The sequence below is a fragment of the Geotrypetes seraphini genome, chromosome 19 (assembly GCF_902459505.1).
Source record: "Geotrypetes seraphini chromosome 19, aGeoSer1.1, whole genome shotgun sequence".
Taxonomy (NCBI): domain Eukaryota; kingdom Metazoa; phylum Chordata; class Amphibia; order Gymnophiona; family Dermophiidae; genus Geotrypetes; species Geotrypetes seraphini.
In genome coordinates, this window is record NC_047102.1 from 645,983 (window position 1) to 664,103 (window position 18,121).

Here is an 18,121-nt window from a genome sequence, read left to right on the forward strand (position 1 = left end):
ATTGAATACACTGATTAAATAGTTCTGGTGAGAAAGACCACCACCCAAGTTTCGTCAGTGTGGTAATCTGAGGGACTTCGATGATTACATATAGTCATATATCAGTTAAATGAGCTCTTGATGAACTAATATTGTGGTTTATAATGTCAACCATAAGTGCCAGGATTGTCCTTTTTAAAACTCTAAGCAGGTCACGATCCTCTACCTACAGCAGTTTTCATTCCAAGAAATAAAAATCGGATTTCTATCAAGTTTGCACTTGGTTACAAGAAAAGGTCGGCAACTGGTAAAGCAACATGATAGTTCTTTGGAATAAGAGAGGAAAACCTTTTTCCGTATTTGTTTGAAGTGTATTACATTCAGTTTCAGTGGTTACTACATAAGTTTGAACCTGAGGCAATGGACTGTCAGTTCGTAACCTTGGGGTCATTTTCGACTCCTCTCTCTCCTTCTCCACTCAGACCCAACAAACTCCTAAAGCTGTCTCTTCTTCCTCCAAAACCCTTATCCATATTCTCATCACATCTCACTTAGATTACTGCAACTTCCACTCAACCATCTCTCTCCCCTTCAATCTGTGTTATATTCCACGCCCTCTCCTCAAGTCACTTCACTGGCTCCCCATCCATTTCTAAATAGAGTTCAAACTCATCTTACTGACCTACAAGTGGACTCATGCTGCAGCCCCTCAATCTCTCTCCACAATTATCGGGCAAATCCCTTCTCCTCCTCTGCCTACTTCAGATTTTGTCCCTTCTATCTTTCTGTGCCATTTGCATGGAACAAACTGTTTGAGTCTTTACGTCAGGCACCATCTCTAGCAGTATTCAAATCTAAGCTAAAAGCCCATTTTCAACTCCTAACTCCCACTCACTATAAAATTACCTATGTCCATTCTATCACTCTTTGCAAAAAAAACAAACAAAAACCTCCCCAACCCCCTATATGTCTTCCATCTATCCAAATTAGACGGTAGATAGTACTAGATCCAATAGATGCTGGCATTGTAGAATAGAAGTAGGGACGTTAGATCATTTAATTTTTTTTCTGTCCCTGTATAAATGCCTTTTGGAATTTAATTTGGCCCCAAATTAACAAATTACTAGAAAATCATGTAGGACTCTTATATGATACCATACTATTTGGCACTGCAATGAGAACTCAGAGTCCGATTTCAGCAAATAATAACAAGCTGCTATTAATATTAACAGGAGTCGCCATGAAACAAATAACTCAAAATTGGAAGGATTATACCAAATTAAATTATACATTCTGGTGGAACTCTGTTTGTCATATATACAAAATGGAAAAAATATTAGCGCTACAACAAGGGAATCTTCACAATTTTAAGAAAATTTGGGAACCATTGACTAAATATTCCACTTGATCAGTTTTCTTAGCACATTGGCAGTAGGTATATAGGGAGGGGGTGGGATATATATAATTTTTTTGCAAATAAGAAATGTGAAAATGGGGAGGGTTATATCATTTATGATATGATGTATTGATTGTAATTTCAACTGTGTTGTAACTATTAATTATATTATGTGTGATTCAATTATTGTAAGAATGAAAAATTAATAAATAAAATATTTAAAAAAAAAAATAAAGACGGTAGGTTCTTCTGAGCAGGTTCTTCTTTTGCATGAACAGGCTGCATACGCTTTTCAGTGCTATAGAAATATAAATATTAGCAGGGTTAAGTGACTTGATATAAGTCACAGAGAACAGCAGCAGTGGGATTTGTACGACTTTCATATGAATGATGTTGTAAACCTCTTAGCAAGTCGGCTCAAGTGACTGTGGTGGCAACCGTAATCTGGTATCTTTCTCCTCCCTCCACACACCTGTGATCTGGTATCTCCCCTCTCAAGTCTCCCTCTTCTACCGAACAGGGCACTGATAACAGAGGGAGCCACAATTTCAGCTCAGTATCTATCCCTCTTGCAATCTGACTGGGATTGAGGCACCCTGCGAATTAGGTTTTAAGCGGGTGATAAAATTTTTAAATAAATACATACGACTTTAAAGAAATGTTTGTTGAGTTCTAAAACTTCTTGTATTTTGGTCCAAAATAGCCCTCAGGCTTACAGGAGTTATTTCTCATATTCAGCAGGGCTCACAAAATTTCAATTAGAATTTGGCAGCATTAAAAACTAAGGAGAAAATGACAAAAGCAAAACAAATCAATTCACCTTATATGCCATCAACCCTCAATATTATAAGAGCATTTTAACTATATTAACATATTGGGCAAAAGTGGGCAGGACCCCACATTTTTATTCACCCATTTCATTCTTTTGAGTTTGGCCTTGCCAGCATCTGATTATAGGTTTATAGACCATGTTCAATCAAAATCAGTCATCTAACAGTATAATGTTAGATGCTAAGCATCAATACTACTGTAATGCTGTGGAGTATCACTGATCCAGACAATACACTCGGCACAACTTGCAGTTTCAACATTTGTACAGGGCATATTCCCTGAAGTACTATCCAATGTCAACGTTGTCTGTTAATACTCTGATATATGCAAGGCACTGCATGCACAATTTAGAGGACAAGAAAAGAAAAATTTTTTTTAAATGTAATTGCAATTGAGAAACCTGAGAACAAGGACAGATCTGATCATAATTCTAATCCCTGGACAAAGGGAGGGTTGTTCCAAAGGATGAACTAGGGGCAGAGGTGCTCCATCCCAAGAAAGAGGAGGAACCCAATATTCCGTGAAGGCAGGACCCGGCAGAGAGAAAGGCCCGATGCCGACAAGAGCAGCGAATTGTGAACATTGTGCTATCAACTGAAGGGTGACAAAGGAAGGGAGAAGGAAGACCAGGGAAGGGAGAGGAGACAAAAGAAATATGCCAGACCATAGGGAAGGGAAGGAAGGAAAGGAGTTACCAGGGCATGGGGGGAGGGAAGGAAAGGAGATGACAGGCTATGGAGGGGGAGGAAAGGTGACAGATGTCAGACCAGGGAGGGAGAGAAAGGAAAGAGAAGAGATACCAGAGCATGGAGGGGGAGGGAGAGATGACTAGGTATGGGGGGAGGGAAGGGGACTGATATGCCAGACTATCAAGAAGGAGGGAAAGGAAGGAAAGGAGATGCCAGAACATGGAGGAAAAGATGGAAGAAGAGAGATCCCATGGTGAAAGGGAAGCAGATGCCAGAGCACGGGATGGGTTGGGGTGGGAAGGAGGGATGGAAAGGAGGAGAGATGCCAGTGCATGGGGTGGGGAGTGGAGACAGAAAGAGAAAAAAGGAAGGGACAGAGAAAGAGGGCGGACACTGGATGGAATGAGGAGTGAAGAGAAGATGAGGAAAGCAGAAACCAGAGATGACAAAAAGGTAGAAAAAATACATTTTTTGTTGCTTTAGACTAAAGTAGTATTGTAGCTGTATTGATAAACATTTATAAACAGAAAATGAAAATAAGGTAATATTTTTATTGGACTAATTTTAATACATATTTTTATATTTTATTTATTCAAATTTTCAATTTTACAAGCATAATTCTTGACATAGAAAATAGACTTACAATTGAAATGAAATATAAAGAAATCTATATCCAATCAAATTTACATAAGTCACTATTTAAACCTCATTAAGAAGGAAGTTTTTAAAAAGAGGACTAAGGAAAGATGTGAAAAAAAACAGAATAAAGGAAAACTATCATGCAAGACTTGATTTATAACTGTCCGGTTACATGTTAAGTTTCATTAATCTCCACATTACTCACATTTGAGGGTGTAGAGACTACTATTGGAACTAGAGGCTTCCAAGAAATTTTTCAAATGCTGAGGATTAAATCTAATCTAATCTTTGGCTTATATACTGGGTCATCTCCCAGTGGAGCTCAACTTTGTTCACATATAATTAAGACTAGAGTACATAGCAGAAAACATAGGAGAAGGAAGAACTAATTAAAAACTAAAGTACATAAGAAAAACATAAGAAAACTATAATATTATCATTTTGTTGAGACTGTAAAACCATTTAAAAATTGTGAGAACAACAAAGTTTTCAGGAATTTACGAAATAATTGCAGCTGGCCTAAAAGCCTAACGGAGTCGGGAAGTTCATTCCAGATCTCTACAAACTTGAAAACAAAAGATCGACTGAGCTTCCCAGAAGATTTAATTCCCTTAAAGGAAGGGAAGATTGACATAGGCTTTGTGTGTTTCTCAAATGGCAAAATCTAAGGGTATTCCAATATAAGGGGACAAAAGGATCAAATATTCCAAAGAGAAGCTTGAAGATTATGCATGCGCATTTAAAACTGGATCCTAAAGCGAACTGGGAGACAGTGAAGCTTTATCAACAAAGGAGAAACATGATCAAAATGAGCTTAGCTGCAGTATTCCGTATTAACTGAAGTCATTTTAAACTGCCCTGCTTAATGCAAAAGTTTTCTACTCTAATAATACATTTGCATAGAAATTGCAAGAAAAAGATCCCTTTGAGGTCCAATACCAGAGGTTTAAGTGCTAAAAAAGCCTTTCTCCGCTGTTGAGTAGACCTACAAAGGTCAGGAAATATCATAACGGAATTACCCATGAATTTTACATCTTTAAATCTGAAATATATTCGGAGTATCCAATTCCTATCAACTCTAGTGCAAATGAAGCAATAAGGGTAGCTTTATTCTCCAACAAGACAGTATTGTTTTTTTCAGTGGACTACCCAAAGTAATATAATAAGCTTTTGTTATTGGAGGCATGGATTCAGCAGGAATTTGCAAGACCTCTCTCAGAAATTTTGTTCAGCATTTCTATGAGTTATAATAAAGCAGATTGAGGAAAATTCAAAAATCTCAAATTCAATTGCCTTTCATATTTTCCAGTCTTTCCATTCTCTGGTGAATATTCAAGTTGTCCTTTACCAACTTTGTTTGAACAGTTTTAACTCCTTCTATAACTTTTCCAAATTCCTTGACTTGGGAGTCAACCTTAGCAGTAAAGTCCCCTGTTTAATATGTAATTGAACCAACTCAAGGAGTTGGAATACTTTATCTAAACGTTCAGTCAATTTTTCCTCTAAGACAGTAACAGCCTCCCATACCTCCTCCAGCATTATCTTCTCCGGCCTTTTCTTCAACTTGGTGGAGCTCTTAAATCCAGCTTCTTTGATATCGGTTGTCGCAGACTCAGGAACCCTGGGTGCCGCTCCTCCGATCCCTTTTTATATTTGGGGATATGTGTTAAAAAATGATCGGCCCCAGGTGTCACACACCCTAAGTATGCCACTGTCTCTACTCAAGCTTAAGACGAAAGAGCTGCAAGGTTGAATGCATATCTCTGTACTGCAGATGATAAACATGCAGCTGGAAATGCTCACTTCCATGATATCCCCACTGCATGGTCTGAAGGGGGTTGGTGGAGCTGGATGTAATTGACTTGCATTGGTCAGCGGTGTTGCAACCCTGCATGAGAATATATTTGGGGGCGATCTAAGGCCACACTGATAAAAGCAATTTAGATTCATCTTCTCCTGGCAATTAAAGACCTGTTTCTAATATTCCTTTGTCAATCTTCTTGCAGTTTAAGGACTTCAGAGAAAAAAATATTCTCAACGTCTATACACATTTTCCCCTCATCAGTCAGGATTTAGAAAAAAAAACAAACCCTGGTACTAAAACTAGTCTTGTAGCTATTATGAGTGAGATTTATGTATTTCTCAAGTGTCACTTGTTTCACTGGACCTCTCTGCAGCCTTTGCTTTAGTCAATCATAAGTTGCTGCTATTATGACTAAAAGACTTTCACTTGAGAGAACAGTCTCCCACTGGTTCAGTTCCATTTTCTGTAATCTTTATACACCCCCCTCCCATTGTTGCAAAGTGTCACAGGACTATTTAATCTGTTCCTGAGCCTGACAAAATGGCTGGCTAAGCACCTTGTACTAGTGGCCACTTTTCAGTGACATCCAGTGACCCAAGTCACTATGCTTAATTGTATGACTGGGGGGCAGTATTCTCTAGTTCTAATAATCACTATTTCTGTACTGCTCTATGCAGGTACTTTCTCTGTCCCTAGAGGCTCACAATCTAAGTTTTGTACTTGGGGCATGCCTATGACTTAATTATAGAGCAAGCCTTGATTCTTTTATTTCTATAACCTTTTAGTGAAAGGAAAAAAAATTTTTGTTCCGATGTACCAAAATTTAAAGGAAAAAAGCTAGTTTTCCAATTATTTTAATCATGTTAATATTTAGAAAGACAGACTATATTTCACAAATCTTTGTAAGATAATCCTCTAGCTATAATAAACCAATGACCACAAACTTTTAATTAAAATGTTTTAATGTATTTAAGAACAGTACATATGGCACAAAAATGTGTTTGAATTCAAAGCAGCATACATTCAGCTAGTCTGAAAACAATGAGCAAAGGATCCAGCTCTGGGCCATTATCCCCAATGTCAATCTTTCCAAAACTCTTTTACACATGTTTATTAACATTGCTGCAAATATTCTGTAGCTTCAGTTAATCATTTTTTACATACTTTGGATTTATAACTTGCAGATTTTTAAAACGTAGTGGGAAGACCACACATATATCCCCCTCCCCCCCACCTTACTCTCTCATATTTTAGAGCTGTTACCTAGAGAATGACACGGTGACCCGCCTGAACAGGGGAAACAATTAACTGGTTGCCGCAGGTATAGGGACAAGGCCATTCACTGCCCCGTGGAGCGAATGGCCTTGTCCCTGCAGTAAAGGATCTGCCGCGTTGTCTCCCTTCCTTCCCCTCTGGATCAGCAGCTCCTCTTGCGATCGCGCATGCAGCAGCAGTCCCCCCCCCCCCGCGAGTCCATCAGCCACACCCCCTCCCTATTGTGGGTGGAACAGTCCCCCATCTTCGCACCCAATGTATTTGCCGCCAGGGATTCCATTTATAAACAGGCCCCCCTCCAGCTGACATCGGAGGGAAGCCTTTCTGATCAGCCGGGGATCCCAGTTACCTCGATCATCCTCTTTCCAGCTTGGCTGCTCCTTCTTGTCTTCAGCACCAGCCGCACTTGTTTGCTGGGACAGCATGTGGCAGCTCTTGCAAGCTGCCAATGGCCTTTGGGTCAGCCACATGCACGCTGTCCCGGCAAACAAATGTCGCTGAAGACAAGAAGCAGCCGCCAAGTTGGAAGGAGGTCAGTCAAGGTAACTGGGATCCCCAGCTGACCAGAAAGGCTTCCCTCCGCTGTCAGCTCTGACATCAGAGGGAAGCCCTCATGTCAGCTTCGGCGGGCATGCCTAGCTGGACAGCCCTAAAGGGAACAAATAAGGGAGGGGATAATGTGGGACAAAGGAAGAAAGGGGGGGAGGAAGGAGTGTGTTGGGACATGGGGGGGGGCACGAATTTGGGACAAAGGCTTAAAAGGGAAGGAGGAGGACACAAACTTGGGACACAAGGGAGGAAATAGAAAGGGAGAACTGTTGGGCATGAGTGTGTAAGTGAGAGGGAAAGAGATGGTGCACATGGGGAAAGGAAGAAAGAGGAAAATTGTTGGGCATAGAGAGAGAAGAGTGAGATAGAGATACATGGGGAAGAGAAGGATGAAAGGGAGAAATGTTGAATATGATGGTGAAGAGGGAACAGAGGGACAGATTAAAGGGGATGCAAGGGGGAAGAATGTTGGACATAGTGATGGAAGGAGAGGTGTGGCATGGTGATAGAAGGAGAAATGTTGGGCATGGGGCTGGTGGGGAATGGTGAAAAATGCTGCACATGATCCAGGGGATATGAGAGGGAGAAATTTGGATGTGGCAGTAGAGGGAGTAGGAGAGATGCACCCTGGATCTCTCTCTCTTTCCCCACTCCCTGTACACAGGGGGAGGGGATCATAGAATGTTGAAATGATGAAGGCAGGGAGATGGGCACAGGGGAAATACTAGAAAGGGACGTATAGGAGACATAAAGAAGGGAGATGCTGAACATGGGGAACAATACATACACAGAGACAGATGGATGGATGGTGAGCATGGAGAAAGAAGAAATGTCAAATGGTCAGGAGGCCCTGGCAAGTGGGTTAAGAGAAAAAGAAAAAAAAAACAGACAAGCACCTGAGACCAACATAATTTGAAGAATAAAATGACGAGACAACAAAAGGTAGAAAAAATAATTTTATTTTTTATTTTGTGATTAGAATATATCAGATTTGGAATATGTATCCTGCTAGAGCTGGTGTTAGACATAACTGGGGACCACAAAGTCCAGGCCAGCTGACTTAGGGCTCTCTGACCAAGGGGCAGTTGTCCTAGTTGCACTCCCATTACACTGGGGTATTCTGTTAGCATGATATTTCTGTGTAGCATTCTGTAATAATTTGGCTTATTCAATTTTCTCCATAATGGAGAGGATATACGTGAAGGGGAGGGGAGACAGGGGTTTTGTTGATCCTTGCTCTGTATTATTTGTTTATAAAATGACAATTGTATAGAATTTTGTTTCTTTTTATACTTTAATAAAATAAGTTCAATATAAAATCATAACTATTCAAGGCTTGTGTGGATGGGATCAGACGGTTTGTGGGGATGGGGCGGAGATACGGACCGAGCTCGCGGGGACAAATTTTTTCCCTGTGTCATTCTCTACTGTTACCTTTAAAAGCAGAATGCATTTACTATCATATCCTGTTGAGTCCACAGCCAGAACTGACAAAATTTAGAGGACTCATCAAAGCACAATTTCAGTCATCTAAGATTCACTTTGTTAAAGTGGGCCAAGTCATGTATCTGAAATGAGAAAACATGAGCCACCTGTGTTCAACAGCATTTGATTTCACAGCCAGGCTGCTGAAGAACTGAAGGGGGAGGAATACAGAAGTGAAACTCTACAATGTCTTTTTTCTTAGTCAATATCCAATTGTCATATCTATCTATTGAAAAGATGGCTTATTCCTTAAATGTACTGATAATCTGGGAAGTTTTCAGAGTTTACCTGACGAGAACTCAAAAGTTTTCAATATGCTCCAAACATTAATTTCAATACTCATTTCTTAGATTTCAAAAAAATTTTCTTGGTCACTTCAGTTTTTCTTTTTTATGCACAGGAGATTATCAAGATACAGCATAAACCACATCTCATTCACAAACGATTTCCCCTCCTCACTACATTAAGTGAAAGAATAAAGACAGAATTAAAACTTTTTTAAGTTAACAGAGAAAGTATAACATTAAAAGCAAAACGAAAAGGACGGTACTAAATATCTGTATTCTCTGTAAAAGAGTAAGGCATGGTATTCGAGAAAAGAAATGCCCTAGTGGTGTTGCTACATTTGTAGTCTCAAGACTACCGACACTGCTATGTGATGAGAAATGGAAATGTGTACAAGGTGCAGGTCCAAAGACCTTCTTTGCACCCAAAAATGATTTTAAATAAGCTATAAAGAATACCTACATTTTTATAAGGTTATATACACTCAGACACTTGGATTATCCAGGACTAACTGTATGGCCAGGTAATGAGAATGAATATGCGAGCCATGTTTAACACGACATCATTTTCATTCCAGAATGCAGTGACTTATTTAAATCACTTGGCTAAGTAGGAAATGTTTGTGCATCTGAAAATAACTACACTTGAAAAGCAAAACTAGTCTAAATATGCTGCTCTGGGTTACAGTAATGCAAAGCTACTTCCCAGTATATAGTGTATGATATGAAATTAAGGAGTTATGGAAAACAGTGAAGAAGCATATTACAAAGATACATGAAAATTCTAAGCACAATATTTTCTCTGTGAAAAATACAATTACAGATAAAATATACAATTAAAAATTTTCAAAGGAAAAGACAGTACAAAGGAAAATAGCTTTCTTTAAAACAGGGAAAATAGTTTAGCTCATTGCTTACAATATAATTTGACACAAAAAGCAGTCATAGGATTGCACCAACTCCATGTCCAGTGTCCTGAACATGATAATAAAGCAGAGCACCACTACCCCAGGAGGTCCTGCCAGCTCCACCTACAAAGTACAAAAAGCTAATTCTGAGACGATTCTGGTTGCTGCCCTCCCAACACTCAACCCGAGACAAAGTTTCAATTAAAGCATTCTAAGTGTCCTCCTTAGAAGAATACAAGAATGATTTATGCTTAGTGCATGCTTCATCACTTGTCAAAAAATAAAACTAATGCTCTCCAATAGAAAATACAAATCATTCCTAAGAAAAAATGGGAAGGATACAAATGTGGTGTCTTTAGCCCCATCTCTACAGGAAGTTGTGAGAGCACCGCAATTTCCTCATTGTGAGCAGGCAAGCTCATTAGTGAGGTGGAAATGTGCATCATTTGTTTTTACAAACACTTCTGCTGCACGTGATTCAAAAGTTCGCCAAACTTTTCAAAGAGCTCCTCCGCCCATTTTCGATTTTTCATGCACAATTGTAATATCTCCTCCGGCCTCAGATCTCTATTTCTTTTCTGAAGGGAAAGGACCTTAGAAAGGAAAACCACAATTTAGTCTGACAGTATAAATGATCAACATCAACTCATAAAAAGATATGTAAACTCAGAGATGAAAAGAAGCTAAATATCTCACGTAAGCATCGTGCAACTTTTCTCAACCCATGGATTCTGTGCAAGAGTCGTATACTTGGTTTTGTATTTTGAAAGTTAGATAAGATACTGTATTAAACTTTGTCCAACTGTTTTTGCATTTTATTAAATATTGGGAGATATCTGAAAATTTCTTAAAGTTTGGCTTATTTTTGACGTTTTTCCCTATTTATCGTTTCTATAGCACTGAAAGGCGTATGCAGCACTGTAAATTTAACATGCAATAGACAGTCCTTGCTCAGAAGAGCTTACAATCTAATGGGGGTGGGGCAGTTTCTTGCAGAGAGAATGAAAGGATGGACATAAGAGTTGAAAGGAGCTTGAATTCGAATATGCTAGAGGAGGAGCCTGATGTTATGACTCAGGTAGTCTGTCCAATGCCGCAAGACAGAATGGGCGGAGTCTGGAGTTGGCAGCGGAGGATTAAAACACACAAGATCAAGCAGGGGGTGCTATGAAGTGTGTGATCACGCCACTGCCAGTATGGGATGGTGTTAATCTTTAACTGAGCACTATTTTTTGCTGCGAAGTGATTCAAAAGTTCGCCAAACTTTTCAAAGAGCTCCTCTGCCCATATTTATGAGTTGAGATATTTTACATGTTTAATAGTGTGATCTTCTTAGTGCGAGCATATAATTTTATGAAGATCCATAGGTGCATTAGATTTTCTCCCAATAATACTTTTTTTCTTGGGAATACTAATAGCCATAAGCTCTGTTCAAATATTTTTCCATGAAGTTTAAAATAAAGCAAGACAAGACAAGACATTACACTCACCTCCTCCTTGCACCTTAGGTATATATGGTACTTTTGATGCTGGAGTGAATGATATAATGAGTACAAATGAATTTTCTCAGGTTCTACAGCAAATTCCTGTAAGTAGAAATTATATTGTGTTATCAGGTTACACTGCAAAACTATAGATAAGCTAAAGCATCCAATTTAGAAATAAGTGACGATTTAAATTATTTCACGATACAGGAAGGGTTTTCCTACCCTTGGACCTTGCAGCCATTTTCAAAGAAAAATATGGGTCTTATCCCTTACCTACAATGTCTGCAGGTACTAAATGCCAATAAATATTCATTTCATTCATATACAAAGCAAAAAATGAGCAAAACACTATATATTTAAATTTTCAGAACATATTTGCAAAGTGCTGTTCAGGCACTTGACCTTCATCCACTTAACGGGAGCTCTTATACTCAATCTGGGTACCACTCTTTATTTGCTGAGGTTTTATATCCTCCCCAGAGAGCTCAGAACTGGTTACAATTTAACAATCATGGTGTGCAGTTTGAGAAATCTGTCTAATAATATAATCTAGAGTGCCTCTGCTGGGTCAGACCAGAGGTCCATCACGCCCAGCAGTCCGCTCACGCAGCGGCCCATCAGGTCCAAGACCTGTATAGTAATCCTCTATCTATACCCCTCTATCCCCTTGTCCTTCAGGAAATCATCTAATCCCTTCTTGAACCCCAATACCGTACTCTGTCCTATCACACCCTCTGGAAACGCATTCCAGGTGTCCTAGCATAGACATGACAGATAATTTGGCCACCATATTATACAGTGTAGGGGCATCATTTATACATGGGTGACCTATATCTACAAGTATCAAATAATATAGTCATGGGCTATAGAGGATTCCAAAGGGTAAAAGACAGGGCTAGGTAGGTTTCAAGTTTATTCGAAATTTGATGAATCGCTTATACATAAAATACTAAGCGATGTACATTAAAATCCAAATTTGAATGTACAATAAAATACAAAATAATGATAACAAATAAAATACTAAGCGAATTACTATAAAATCCAAATTTGAACATACGTTAAGATACAAGGTAATAATAATAATAATAAATCAAAAAAAAAAGGGGGGGGTTTGACCTACAGACCAACAGACTCAACTGGATGGAAGGAAAGAGGGATTCAGGTTACAATATTAATCATTTTAAAAAGAGAGAAACATGAAAGGAGAAAACATTAGGAGGGGTAGTTTGTTGTTTTTTTGTTTTTTTTTAAAGACTGCTGCACTGCAATTATTCCATATAGGAGGTAAAGGCATCTTTAAACAGAAGGGTTTTTAGATTAGTTTTGAAACGACTAATATCTTTTTCGTCTCTAATATATTGGGGTTTTTATAGCTTTCCTGAAATTTAAAAGTCCCTCAAGGGATCTGATGTGTGGAGGTAGGTTATTCCAAAGGTTTGCTAGGAAATGGGAGGAGGATTGTTTTCAAGCAGTTTGGAGCCATAGACATGAAGTGAACTTTCATGCAAGTCAGCCTTCAAGAATCAAGAGCTGAATTCTGCCTGGGTGAATGGGACAACATTTCTCAAGGGCAGTGGGAGATTAATTAAAAGGAAATGCTCAAGGAGGTGCCATTAGTTATTGAAGGAAAGGGATAACTTTTCATACACAGACTTTTAGAATCTTTTTGTTGAATAAAGTATATCCATTTGTCTCACATATTTATTCAATGGGTTTAACCCTGGTAAGAAAGATGGTCAGATTAGGATCTGATCATGGAGTATAAATTGTGCTGAAACACACATACACTTATTATTGACTTCTTCTCACATGTCTGTATGTATATATAACTTTATAACATTACAGAGAAATATTCCCCGGAGTAGAATAGTCTAATCGTTCATGGTATCAGAAATACACCTGAAACAGCAGGTCAGTCAATGAACAAAGTCAATATTCTTGGAACTGATGGTGGCTGCTTACCTGGCACATCTTAGGATTTGTTTTAGACATTTGCATTGTGTGTTTGTTATAGTTTTTGCCACTCATTTTGATTTTAGAAACAGCACTGCCTCCACTTTTTGTTTTAACTTCTCGAGTAATTACTCGCAGCTCAGGAAAGCTTTCCAGGGCATGCTAAAATAGAGAAATGTGAATAGTTAGTACTAAGGCCATTCAACAGGAAGTTATACTTAAAAATATTGTGGTTCAGGAAAACTTCAGGATTGCGCACATGGAGCAAAATTTTTGTAGGTTGGTATCTAAGAGAATAAATTAAGGGGAAACATCTGAAATAGTGCTGTACTGGCATTTAATGAAGTTAAAGGCATGGCTGTAACGTAAGGAGACAAGAGTCAAGGAAAAATTAGGTTCTTACCGCGATAATCTTCTTTCTAGTAGAAAGACACTCCATTCCTCAACTTGTGGGTAGTCAATCCCTTCTCGCAAGAATTCATGTAGGGAGCTTCATTAGCATTCTTTTGTTCCACCTCCCATACTTCTGGGCTGTCCAATTCCTCAGTTCGTACTAAAGCAGATGGTCAGCCCTGGAAAGGAAATAGAAAGGGAGGGGTACATGGACACTCCACAAGAGACATGTCTTTTCTGCTCATATCATTAAACATAACAGATAAACAAATTTAATCATTTGCAAGGTGAAAAACAAACAAGTCGCTAACTTGAGCATGATCTGCACTAAGTGATAAGCTCTACAGATCTCTCCTGAGGACACCACAGAAGATTCCACCCATGAGGAAGCTACGCTATATGGGTATAGGCAGACTTTTTCTACTTCTGATATAGGCTGAAGAAATAGTCTTATGGATTCATCTTGAAATTGTTGCTTTCAAGGCTAGTTGACCTTTATGGGCAGCTCCCACCAATAAGAACAGATGATCTGACAATCAAAATTCATTTGCAACCTCTAGATACTGGAGTAAGAATCTGTGCGCCTCCAACAATTTCAACATCTGATCACTCTTTCTCAATCCCGAAGGAGTGAAGGCAGGTAAGCGGACTTCTTGACTGAAGGGAAAGCTGGAAACCACTGTCAGTAAGAAAGATGGGACTCTGAGTAAGACCACGCCTGAATGTGAAAAATTGAGAAATGGATCTTTGCAGGACAAAACCTGAAGTTCTGACATCTGTTGGGTGGAGGTAATCGTTACCAAAAACATAGTCTTGATGGTGAGGCCCATCAGGGAAGCTTGCTCCAGAGGTTTGTAAGGCACTCTCACCAGTGCCTGGAGGACCAGATTAAGATTCCATGTTGGAAAAGGCTGTTGCACTGGAGGGCAAAGATGTAATGTGCTCTTATAAAATCTGCCCACATCTGGATGAGCAGCTAGAGTGCTCTTATTAATCCTATGCCCAAAACAGGAGAGCCTCGCAATTTGAACTTTCAGGGAGCCAACCACTAGGTCTTTTTGCAGACCTTCCTGCAGCAAGATGAGTACCACAGAGATTGGTGCCTAGCTCGGGTCCTCACTTCTCTGAGCACACCAAGTTTGGAAGAACTTCCATGCTTTCACATATCCTGCTATAGTCACCTTTTTCCTAGAAATGGAGATCACTCCATCCAAATAGCCTTTATGTTCTAGCGCCGTGTACTCAAGAGCCATGCCGTAAGACCAAAGTGTTCTTGATCCTTCAGGGCAACTGGACCGTGCATGAACAGCCAAGGATGAAAGGGAAGTTTGAGACTTTGATCCCTTTGCAGGTCTGCATACCAAGGTCACCTTGGCCAGTCTGGTGTTACTATTTATTTATTCATTCATTTATTTAGCCTATCCTCCCAAAGGAGCCCAGAACGGGTTACACAAGTAACATTCACAGTATAAGCAGGACAATCTTTGCTGGGAAATACAGACTTGGTGGACATAGGATGGTTTAAATTACACCATTTTCCATAAAGACATAGCCTAACGTAAAAGTAAAATAGTTTTTTCTTTGCAGGTGTGTGCATCATTGAAGTATGGTGGATTTTTTTTTAAATTTCTTTATTCTTTTTCAAACTTACATCAAGTGCACAAAAAGAACAACATGAGTATGGTGGATTTTTGATCCAGTGGGTGTCACTGATAAGTTTTACTGGGAATGAGGATTGGTTTTATAATATAGTACAATTTGATTTTGTTTGGAGTGATTTGTAAGTTTGGTAGTATTAGGTGGTGCTTTTGAGATCACTGGCCCCTAGTGCACTATAATCCTGCACAGGTTGTCCTATCATGGGCCATAGAAGGAAGGCATAAAGACCACCTGCATTTGGTCAATGTTGCACCAGGTGTTCAGGCCTTTGCTTCCTGGCTTGTGAACTGGATTGCCTTCTTATTGGCTGCCAATGCCATCATATATCATGTTGGGCATCTCCACCGATTCACAATGCAGGTGATGGCTTCCTGAGACAGTGACCACTGTCTGGGATCCAGGGTCTTCCAACTAAGGAAATCCACTTGTGCACTGTTTACTCCTGCCACATGCACTGCCGAGAATGCCAGAAGATGAGTCTCCATCCATCGAAACAGCATCTGGCCCCCCTGGTGATTGACATAGGCTACCACCACTGTGTTATCTGAGAAAACTCATATTTTGTTCTACAACACGCTCCCAACTCCTTAAGCATCAGGCGGATGGCTTGAAGTTCCAAGCAGTTAGGGAACCAGTGTCCCTAACTTGGACACCCCTTGCAATGTGCCTCCCAACTGTACAGACTGGCATCTGTCATTAGAGTCACCTATTGAGACGTAAAGGAGAACTCCTCTGGTGAGACTGGGGTTCCAACCACCAGGCTAGGCTACAATGAGCTTCTGCTGTCCAAGGCAGCTGCTGAAGCATATCCCCTTTGCGGACACCATTGGGAAAGGAGTGCATCTTAGAGTGGACGCAAGTGCACCATTGCCCAGGGGACTATGTCCATGGTCACAACCACTGATCCCAGTACCTGCAAATAATGCCGGGCCATCGAAGTAGACTCACTCCAAAACTCCTGTATCTGATGCAGAAGCTTCTCTCTGTGAGCTTCCAGGAAGAACACTGTTTTCCCTTGTATTGAACTGAACTCCCAGTTACTCTAAGATCTGTATCAGTTCCAGGTAGTTTTTCCAAAGTGACCACCCAGCCCAGCTTCTTCAGCAGTTGAAATCATTCTGTGAATTGCTAGTTTGTCTCTGGATTGGGCTGTGTGGTGTAATGGTTAGAACTACAGCTTCAGCACCCTGAGGTTGTGGGTTCAAACCCCACACTGCTTATAACCTTGGGCAAGTCACTTAATCCCCCAGTACCCCAGGTACATTAAATAAGAGTGTGAGCCCGCTGAGACAGATAGGGAAAAATGCTTAAGTACCTGAATAATTTGTAATTTGCATAGAATTGTAGGATATGAAGAATATAATTAAATCAATAAATAATTTGTCCAGATACGGATGGACCTGTATTCCCACTTTGTGCAACAACCATCATTACCTTGATGAAGGTCTGTGGCACAGTGGCCAACCCGAAGGGCAAGGCCAAGAACTGGAAGTGTTGCTCCATCACATGGAATCTCAAAAATTCCCTGTGCTCTGGAAAAATGAGAATGTGCAAATAGGTCTTCGTCAAAACCAGGGAGCAGTGGTGTACCTAACATATGTCACACCCAGGGCCCATCATTTTTTGACACCTCCCCATCTGTATGAAGAACATGATTTTTAGTAACAATCCACACATCACACAAGAGTGTACCTAGGAAAAGACAGCATCTTACATCATTACATCAATACATTCATTGTAAATCTAAACAAGCCAGACTAGTACAGATCAATCCTACACAGTCAATTCTAACAGAAAACCATGCCTTTTCGAACACATAGAACACAGAAAACACCTTCGCCTAGTATGTAATCACAAACTAACCCCTCCCCCTTTTACAAAACTGTAGTGTGGTTTTTAGCCACGGTGGTAACAGCTCAGATGCCAATGCTAAAAAACGCTCTACAGTTTTGTAAATGGGGAGATAGAATAAAAATACGTAGACAAAGGTTAAACTGAAGCACCAAGAAGCTGGACTCTGCATACAATGCAATACCACAGAAATAGCGATGCATCTCCCCTAAAGCAAAAAAAAAATAAATAAAAATTTTTCTACCTTGTCTTCTCTGGTTTCTGCTTTCCTCATCTTCTTGTCACTCTTTTCCTTTCATCCACTGTCTACCCTCTCTCTGCCCCTTCTATATGGCATCTTCTTTCCTATTCCCCTTCCAGAAACATTATGCCTCCCCCTTCCATCTCTCCCTTCACCACCAATGGTCTGGCATCCATCTTCTTCCCTTCCCTCCTCCAATGGTCTGGCATTTCTCTCCTCTCCTTCCCTCTCCCACACCCCCATGGGTCTGGCATTTCACTCTCTCCTCTCCCTTCCCCCCACTTTCATCAGCATCTGCCCCCTTTCTCTCCCTCCACCACGCTTCCATACCACCCTGACTCCCTTTTTCTCCTTCCACCACCCTGCTATGCTCCTTTCTCTCTCCATACAAATCAGCAAGGTCTCACGATGACTACTTCTGCTGCCTCTGCTCCGGAAGAAATAAGTGACGTCAGAGGGGGGTGGGCCGGCAGACAAAGGGAGTTGTGGCAAGGTCTCACGATGACTGCGGTTGCTAGTCCACCCCTCTCTGACATCACTTATCTCTTCTGGCGCAGAAGCGGTAGACGCACTCATCGTGGGATCTTCCTGCACTTCAGCGTGGCTGCCGTACTTATTCCAGAGCAGTCGGCAGCTGCGTTAACATGCTGTTTAGAGCAGTGCAGGAGGTTCCTGACCCGGCCAGCTGTGCACCCCCT

General features: G+C 40.3%; 2 protein-coding genes across 3 annotated transcripts in view; both read right to left on the reverse strand.

The window, feature by feature from the left end:
* The window catches only part of DEPDC7 (DEP domain containing 7), a 30,725-nt gene extending 21,652 nt beyond the window's left edge, over positions 1-9,073 (reverse strand). Inside the window, exon 1 of the mRNA XM_033928067.1 lies at positions 8,936-9,073. Coding sequence (XP_033783958.1) covers positions 8,936-8,990 — 55 coding nt within the window. The 5' untranslated portion in view covers positions 8,991-9,073. The remainder of the gene's footprint in view (positions 1-8,935) is intronic.
* Positions 9,074-10,258: 1,185 nt separating this feature from the next.
* Positions 10,259-18,121, reverse strand: part of QSER1 (glutamine and serine rich 1) — a 52,994-nt gene continuing 45,131 nt past the window's right edge. For both annotated transcript variants that reach the window (XM_033928066.1, XM_033928065.1), the window contains exons 11-13: positions 13,289-13,441; positions 11,330-11,425; positions 10,259-10,432 (exon numbers count right to left, since the gene is read on the reverse strand). In XM_033928066.1, the coding sequence (XP_033783957.1) occupies positions 10,292-10,432; positions 11,330-11,425; positions 13,289-13,441 (390 nt within the window). In that variant the 3' untranslated portion in view covers positions 10,259-10,291. The remainder of the gene's footprint in view (positions 10,433-11,329; positions 11,426-13,288; positions 13,442-18,121) is intronic.